We start from the raw sequence: 9,003 nt of genomic DNA, 5'->3' as shown, positions 1-9,003 counted from the left end.
GACAGACCAGGGGTACCACTCTGCTCGGTAATTATTATTTCCATAAAGGCAGGAAATCAGTAATACTTTGCATTTCCTGCTTTATTTACATTAAAGCAATTGAAGCTCATCAATAAAACAGCGAAACCTTCAAAACATTCCATTTAACTTGATCATTTGACACGACATAAAATCTTGTTCATTAGAGTTTGCGTTAAGAGTTGTAACAGTGCAAAAATACATGCGTACTGCATGTTTTCAACAAAGTCAGTGGGTACAGCTAACGACGAGGAGTAAAACACACCCATTAGAACTGTGACCTCAGTCAGACAGGCAGAATAAGCTGAAGGAAAAGGTTGAAAATCTCGTGCTTTTCTCTCTAACAGGGCTGCATTGGAAGTAAGGGATAGACTGGCATCCTACTTCATGAGTGACGGCCAGGTGCCATGGCAGGAAAGTGTTGTGACCCGTGCAGGACGGCAGGTAATTTCCGATAACAGGCAACTACTTGTTAGCATGCACAAACACTATCATGTCAAAAGAAAGCCGAAATAGCTTGCTTTCATAGAAAAATATCGATTGCTTGCACTTTACATTTAATTTATTCATACTGCTCCATTTCGGCTTCATACAGCAGCTCGTGGATTGTGACTGTTACCTCGCGTCTTTTTTTGTGTGGCAGCATCCTCAGCTTAGCAGCTATCCAGTTTGCTGCCTCCTGACTGTCATCTGTCGGTGCAGGCATTTCCTTTTTTTTTAGTTCTAACAGCGTAGCTGAGCAGCTGCCCAAGACATCTTTCACCGCTTCTTCGAAGCTGTCAGACTGCCTTCTTTTGGTCCTGCATATAAATATATCAGCGCAATGTTTCCTTGCAATCACTGATTATCATTCAAATACTGCAGAAAATGTGAACTATGCCAGTACCGAGAGGAAGGTCCATTGGATGCTCGCCTTTTGGCGGACCTGCAGGACAGGCCACATCATTACACTCAAGAAATGCACTGAAAAAGTATGTCTGCTTCCAATCAAAGAAAGTGCGCACAGCTTTCTTACCCTGGATCTGGGGCAGCGACTCCTGCTTGTGAAGTTGACAACCTGCCTCAAAGGAATTTTGTTATAGTGTCATATTCCGACACAAGGAAGTGCGCACTAACTTATCCTGAAGAGCCAGCAGCAGATGCCGCACTTTCTGATGTGCTGGGGAGCCTATAGAAAAAATAAATATGCTGCCATTTATGCCGTGCAAAAACATGTCTACTTGCAATGCTCTGAAAAGGAGCAAGACACATCACACTCATCTAGTACCCGAAAGCTTGGTTTCACACCTTGTTGCAGTTTTTAGACGTGCAGTTATTAAATAGGACACTTAAACGTATTTCCCAGCACATTGCAATGCAGTGTTGCGTGTGTGATTCACTTGAAACTGCACACCAGCGCCGAGTCATGACAGCAACTAAGCCAAGATTTGTATGCACATAAAACTAATCTATTTCTATTGGAGTACAGCATAACAGTGCATAATAGAGTGGACCCACTCTTATACGTGAAAGGCTTGTGGAAAGGGTGTATTGATATCGAACCTGTGATGCACCACAGCTAGGAAAACTGAAAATCACCACCCACCTCAAATCGTCTTCATCAGTAAAGTCATTGGGGCTGTCAGAGTACCTGCATTATATAAAGACATAGGATGTTACTACTATTGGTGGATAATGACACCACAATTAGTACAGCTTACATTTCTTGAAAAAGCGTAGCAGCCGGGCTTGATATACAGCTGCACAGGTGAATGAAATGACAATGTTGTACATAAACTGTTTCACTGCAGTAACCGTTATGGTAAGCAAACAATGAGGTGCACACCTGGCCACCAGTCTCCGACTGGAAGGGCTGTTGGATGACAGTGGAGATGGCAGAATGGAGCTGCACAAAAGCACAGATGCATAACAAGTTAAATCACTTGAAGCTTTATAAACTGAAGTTACACTTATGGAAACAAAACTTAACGTACACGTCCTCTTCTGGGGGCACATTTGATGAAGACCTGAAATGTAAAATTTGAGGTGTTTTGATGCAATCCCTGCAGATTTCTCGCCAGGAAAAAGGTAATGTGAAAATTACAATAGCGAAGCTACCAGCGCAGCTGAAGGGAATAAATTCTTAAAAACACAGACGCCTGGGCAGTCAAAGCAGGTAAAAAGATATTAAACACGTAGAAAGCGGCTTAAAAAAGAGTGGTAGGACAGGTGACAGCAGTGAAGTTATCAGCAGTGAAGTTACCTTTCCGCATAATTTGGTGTGTGCCTCAGCATGCCATCCACAATGTCGAAAAGTGTCCACTTCGTGTGGACCTTTCCGGCCTCTCCTCCGGCGCCACTTTTCCGGGCCCCCTCCGACGCCGACACAATTTTGAGCCAACGATCCTTCACATTTTTAAATTTTGCGGCTGCTTGCGGTCCTACAGAAATGCCACTGTTTATCACCAAGAAAGGTTGCAAGATGAAAAGATGAGCAACTTGTTTGAGTGCTGAAGCGGCGCTGTACGAAGCGCGCAGCCTGATACGACATGCGAACCGCTCAGGCAAAACCACCATGCCCGTAGGAAACCGAGATTCCATCTCATTCGCTCCGCAGCACACCGCTGGAGCACTCTAAACAAGTGTGCTCACCCCCGCCCATTCCTGCCGGCGTGAACATTAAGCGGAAGCTCAGATAAAGAATGAAAACAACTCACCAGTCAGATCGAATGTTCTGCCGATGATCGCCCACCGGTTCATTTTGACGTCCTTATCTTTGTACTCCGGGTGAGTTTTATCATATAGAAAGGGGAACAAGCGAACAGTCTCCAGAAATTGTTCCATGATGTTCTGTCGGCTGGAATTCATTTTTCAACGTGGATGCAGACGAGCACGTGGATGCACATAAAGCACTAGCGCTGTTTGTCGCGGCTGGCTCGGAGCGCTCGGTCGTCGATCGTGGTTCCGCCAGTTCCACCGCCCCCGCTGGAAGTTAACTTCAGAAGTAGCCAGGAGGTGGCGCTTAGGAGAAAGCCCGGACGTCTCTCATTGGTTCGCGGCACGCGGCAAGCCGCCGAAAATGGCTCCTCGACCCATCCTCTGCGCGGCAGACCAAACCGCTTCCGCGGCAGGTTTCACGGCACGCGGAGCGCCGCCGGCGGCGTGCCGCGCGCGTTTTGACGCCAGTGTGTCCGTACCTTTAGACTGCCAAGATTTGCTGCCTGCGTAAAAAAAAAAAAGCAGGAACACACGCTGGTGACGCAGCGCTTTTTTTTTTCTAAGTTGCACAGGCGATGTATACAATTATTGTGCTTTTAGTGCGGTTTATGTGACATGCATAGTGACAGAGTGAAACTAACACTACTGGGTGTTCTGTTGTTTTGTATTTCTTGTTATGCATCAAGCACAACATTTCGGTATGCACCATAGCATTTCAACATTAAACACACTATGTATGCTGACTTAAGTTCATTGCATGTGCTCGGCTTATAAGCTCAAAATTTGAAGCATGTGTTGTGAATATCACCTGGCCATTGGTTTCAAGCTCGAAATGCGTATGTATAAATGAGCAAAGGATAGGTGGGAAAAAGGAACTATCATGGGCCTCGTATAGACCATGTTTTTATTGACTGCGATCGTCACGGTCTGCGAAAAACAAGTGCCATATGGGTCAAGGGACTCGAGGTGAGAGCGCGCTCACGTGCGCGGAGATATCATGCGAGTATCTGGTGCACGTGAGGACGTGGAATTCTCGCCCGACAAGGGTGCCTTCGCGTGCCACAAGCACGGAATAACCACGTGTGTTGAGCCACAAACGCGTACACGTGCACCCGCGTCAAGCGTGCAAGACGCGAATGATCCCTGCAATGAACTCATATTTTCGTAGCATCGCTAACACCGCGTGCACTTCGCCTAAATATCTTCTAAAACAGTGCCGAAAAACGCAAGCAAGGTGTACTTATACCTCGCACACGGTGGTGTTTTTTGTAGACTTGAAGCTCTCCCGGCCGATTCTGTGTAACCACGCAGAACGACGCTCTCAGTCATTTTTCCCGGTCTGAATCGAGAAAAATGTTTTCCCAGACTCGGCTCGGTTGCTGCATCCGAAGGCGCAGCAGGCAGGCATGATTTCCTTGCAGTCAAACGTGAGCGCAACAATCGGACAACAAAAAAAAACGTAGGGGACCTGCGCTGCCTGCGCTCTAACTCAGCCGGCCCGCCCGGCGCTTGGAAGGTATATGGTACCCCAAAGTCACGTGGTACGGTTGGGTCAATGAACGCGTCGGCGGCGCGGGGAAAACGAATGCGGTACTCTGAAATTTTTTCCAGTGACTCTAGGCGCAGCTGCACCGCTCGCGGTGCTTAGAGAGTTTTAGTTTAGGGGACGCAAGCGGCTTGCGCACGCAAGAACTAGGGGCGACGGTACTGCGCATGCGCAGGCCCCCCACGTGTGTCTGCGCATGCGCAGTACCGGCACCCCTAGTTTTTGCGTGCTCAAGCCGCTTGCGTCCCCTAAACTAAACCTCTCTCTTGTCTATAGCGTTGAAACCGATGTTGGGCGATTCGCGGCTGTTACCGTCGGAAACAAAGTGGAAAGGGCGCTGCGGATCCGCTAACAGTTCGCACTCCCGCCTCACTAGCGTTGCTAGGAAACGGCAGATGATTGCTTATCACTGGCCGCTAGCGATGATATGAGTTCATAGCACACGCAGACACATTCGATGAGCCATCAGGCTACGCAGCTATTGATGGTTCGGCGGTGTCGTAGTCTTGCGTGATAGACAGGATCGGCTTACATCTAGGTGGTGTTGGCTGAGCATTGATACGCTTGTTATTTTTTTTTTTTTTTGCGATATGCTCATAAAGTAGACCTCGACTGTCCGTGCCTAGCAGTCAGCTATGTTTCAGCGCCTAACGATGACGCAAGTGCCTTTGCATAAGCGGCAAGATTACACGCAGCGCAACATTGCTGCCTTGATAGGCTGCCAGTTGAAGTACGTCAAGAGTATAGTCAAAGCATACCAAGGTGAAGGACGCATTAAGAATGCGCCGCAGAAGAGGCGACCCCGGGCCACATCAATGGACCAAGACCGACAAATTGTTGCTGCTGTGAATGAGAAGGCCTTTCCAAGTGCGAAGGACGTGCGTAGTGCTCTCGTCCTAGCAAATGTAAGTACTAGCACGTTACGGCAAATGTAAAGGGAAGCAGCACTCGATGTCGCATCGCCCCTCAGAAGCCCCTTCGCACAGCTGCCAACAAAAGTGCTCACCTGAGTGTTCGGGGTTGTTCACCGCATCTGCAGGATGGCAGATTGGAAATATGTCGTCTTCTCTGTCGAATCTACTTACTCGAGTCGCTAACACAAGCAGAAAAGAGTTAGAGGAGGAGGGAAAGAGAAAAGCAGAAGGCAGGAAGGTTAGCCAGGATAACGTCCAGTTGGCAACCCTACACCGGGGGAATGGGAAAGGGGAAAACAAAGCTGACAGGGACAGAGAGGAGGGAAGGAAAGAAGGAAATTCCGGTGAGTTCGCTGACGCGTGTGGTCTTATAGAAATTGCATTAATATTTACAGATAGTCGCTGAAGCCCGTCGTCCTTAAGAAGCACAAAAGCGCCTTTACTGCTTTATGGGCCCGGCGAGGGATGGGGGCCGTGTTGCAGCAGCGCCTGCACAGAAAGTGACCGATTGTGCCGTTTTTAGAGAGCTTTGGCAAGTTCTTATCTTTCTGGAGCATATCGTGGACAGTGGCAAAGCAGGTGGTCAATATTTTGTTCGGGGCCGCAGACCTCGCATGCTGCACTGTCAGTCACTCCAATTAATGTAGAGTATGTCTTTGTGAAGGCAACTCATAACGAAAAGCGACAGAGAAGCGTAGCTTGACGTCCAGGAAGTCCGAGTGGAGGTCGTGGTTGCAGAGAGGGGTTTAATCGATGCAGTCGTGTAAGTCTTAAGAGGAAGCTTTAGCTCGGGCCCAACTCCGAAGCGGCCTATTGAAATACATGTAAAAACGCAAAAACGTTTTTCTGAGATAACCCCTGGACCGATCTTAATGAAATTTGTTGCATTTGAGAGGGAAAGTGAAATTCTAGTGACTGCTGGTCACGGAATTTCTATTTAGTTCCTGAATATTGTTAAAAAGATTTTCGAAAATTCAAAAGTTTGAAAAAAATAGAAGCATGAAGTTTACAAATTCATAACGCTGCATCAAGAGCAGATATCGCGGTTCTGTAAACGGCATCCATTCGACCATTGAAAGTGGACAAAGTTCATATGTCATAATATATCACGTGAATTTGTTACGTTGTTTACAAATGTTCTGCAAAAGCTGTATTTCCATACTACTAAATGTTTTTAGATCCATGTATAGCATATCAATTTTGTCCGCTTTAGATGTACTATTAGATGCAATTCAAAGAATTGTATTATCGTTTTTCGTTTTAGAGTTACAGAGTTGTAAACTTGATAGTTTCTTTTTTTTTGAAAGTTTGCGATATTTGTCAAATTTTAATAAAAAATTAAGGACCTAAATAAAAAATTCGAAACCAACAGTCACTAGATTTTAAGTTTTTCTTTTAAAAGCAACAAACCTCGTCAAATTCGGTGCAGTGGTTGCCGAGAAAAACGAGTTCTCCTTTTACATGTATTTAGATAGGAGCACCCGAGCTAAAGCTTCCTCTTAAGGTGGGCGAGTTCCACTCGGTCAGTGAGAGACTGCGTGCCGGGTGTCGAAGCTGCTGTGCGGCGTCTGTCTTCGAAAGCGGAATTGGAACCCTGTGCGCTTCTTGATGTGCTGTGAGAGCAGCGTTATCGGCAGAAAAGAGTCAGAAAAGACAAATGCTATTAAATGTCAATGGGCTGATTGCGTGCTGCAGCAGTATGTAATACGCAGCACTCGTAACTCTCCCATATATTCTTACAAGGAAACTTAGGCCGTCACGCGAAATAGCCGCCCACACGTTTACTGGCGTGCGTCTGCTTGCGGCCAACTCCTTGAAGTTCGGACGATAGGAGCATTTGTCTTTTCTAACTCTTTTCTCCTATATTGACCAAACATCAAGGACTTGGCCGCAAGCACACGCACGCCAGTAAACGTGTGGGCGGCCATGTCCCGTGACGGCCTAAGTTTCCTTGTAAGAATATATGGGAGAATTACCAGTGCTGCGTATTGCACACTGCTGGAGCACGCAATGAGCCCATGTGCATGTAATGGTCCACACCCGCATGGGTAGTATCTGTTCCAACAGGACTTGACTCATCTGCATACAGCAAAGGTCGTGACTCGTCTTTTAAATGAACGAGGGGTAATGCGCCTTGACTGGCGTGCGGGGTGTGCGGACATGAACGTAATAGAGCATATTTTGGCACTTGTGAAGGCTAAGCTTTCCATGCTGTCCTTGGACATGGCGACGGCTGATGACATACGGGAAGCTATAATATAGTGGAAACGTCTTCAAGGTGACACAGCCTTCGTGGAGCCTCTCTACAGGTATCTGCTAGAAAGAATGGAGGCCCTCATTCAAACTCCCGGAGCCATGACCCGTTATTAGCCCACCAAATGCGCAAGAAAATTGACGAGTTAATGCTGACAAATCTGGTCCATTTTTTGTGTGAATTCAAAGTGTGTTACCATGTCGCAAGCGGCCAAGAAAAATTTTCAACCGACTGCTGCTTGCAACTTCTCTCCGCTGACGAGAACTAGGATACAGAAAAACGTGTGTAAAAAGCAATACTGCTTTTTCCTTCGTGTCAACGCTACAGCAGGCGCTATAGTATCATTGCAAACTTCACTTGCACCGCCTATATAGACAAAGAGACCGAAATAACGGCAATGACAAGCACCGACTTCCAGCTGATTTTTTTTTTTTTTTAAGTTTTCAGTCACAACGATATATAGGGAGACAGAAGCGCACCCTCCAAAGAACGAACCCAGCTAGAGTACGCATTTAAAAGTCGAACAAAAATGACCGCCTCGTTAAGATGAATAATCGTGCAAGTGCGATCTCAAAAAAAAAAACCGCAAGTTTTTTATCTTTTACTGCAAGTGACTGCTTACAACTAAGCTACCTTCAGCGATCGCTGTAGCTTCAATGATAAGTCTTGTGTTTCCATTAGGATGCCTAGCTAGGATACTGGGGCGCTATGCAGGATGCCCCGAGTTTGGCGAAACGCGGGATCTTCACGAGCTCTGGCGACACGCCAAGATGAAAGCACAAATGGTACCGAGACGCAGTTTATCTTTCGACAAGCCTCCAGCTTCATTGGTTTATCTAGGTTCACTCTGGGTGGCTATCATTCCTTGGGTGTTTCCTTCTGGGCGGTCGACAAACTGGGCCTCACGTGATCATGCCGTTGGTGTATGGTCGTGCCTTCTTTCACTTGTTTGTCGTTCCACTGAGTGCATTACATGCACAAGCAAGTTATAAAACAAATGTATTTAGTACAATATTATTAGTTACTGTGACGTGGTTTAGAAGCATTTTAAAGCTTACAAGATGTACACTGAATGTGTATTAGACTAATCTGTAATTTAGTACGCTTCGCATTATACCACGAGGGAACGGTGTGGTGGCCTCATCACATCTACTCACCGGGCGAGCATGGCGGCTAAACATCGAAGAGGCCCAGTGTAAACTCGTACAATGAGCTTGCAGTGCGCGACGTAGTGATCAGGCTCGACGACGACCACTATTTCTTGGATAGTTCTGTTCCTCCGTGAGCAATCTTTCCGTGCACCGCGTGAGACTGAAATAGCTTCGGCGGTTTTACAGATCGCAACGAGCACCTACTGTTCACGGCGCAATGCTGAAGAAACAACTTCTCCGGTGCTGCTTCTGCGAGTGCGCTGAGTACCTCCACTCTGCGTGACTGAGAGCGTCACGAATATTACATAGTGTGTTGCAAAACGAAGACAGCCTATATAGCTACGATGCGACAAGGAGGTGGTACCAACGATGGATCTCGCTACCAACACAGTGAAGGAGACATCGACAAACTGCAGATAAGTA

The 9,003-nt window shown here is 46.8% G+C and overlaps 1 protein-coding gene across 5 annotated transcripts in view; it reads right to left on the bottom strand.

Moving 5' to 3' along the window:
* LOC126534790 (uncharacterized) overlaps nt 1-9,003 on the bottom strand; it is a 123,837-nt gene that overhangs the window by 104,383 nt on the left and 10,451 nt on the right. For 4 of the 5 annotated variants that reach the window (XM_072289242.1, XM_072289241.1, XM_072289238.1 and 1 more), the window contains 10 exons: nt 5,268-5,664; nt 2,261-3,218; nt 1,992-2,024; nt 1,844-1,903; nt 1,719-1,757; nt 1,604-1,648; nt 1,140-1,186; nt 1,034-1,076; nt 905-943; nt 638-818 (listed from right to left, as the gene is read on the bottom strand). In XM_072289242.1, coding sequence (XP_072145343.1) covers nt 638-818; nt 905-943; nt 1,034-1,076; nt 1,140-1,186; nt 1,604-1,648; nt 1,719-1,757; nt 1,844-1,903; nt 1,992-2,024; nt 2,261-2,598 — 825 coding nt within the window. In that variant the 5' untranslated portion in view covers nt 2,599-3,218; nt 5,268-5,664. The remainder of the gene's footprint in view (nt 1-637; nt 819-904; nt 944-1,033; nt 1,077-1,139; nt 1,187-1,603; nt 1,649-1,718; nt 1,758-1,843; nt 1,904-1,991; nt 2,025-2,260; nt 3,219-5,267; nt 5,665-9,003) is intronic. The other variant, XM_072289240.1, reaches the window with a different exon arrangement.

Source organism: Dermacentor andersoni, chromosome 7, assembly GCF_023375885.2.
Source record: "Dermacentor andersoni chromosome 7, qqDerAnde1_hic_scaffold, whole genome shotgun sequence".
In the NCBI taxonomy this organism is placed as follows: domain Eukaryota; kingdom Metazoa; phylum Arthropoda; class Arachnida; order Ixodida; family Ixodidae; genus Dermacentor; species Dermacentor andersoni.
This window is presented reverse-complemented; position numbering and strand designations above follow the sequence as displayed.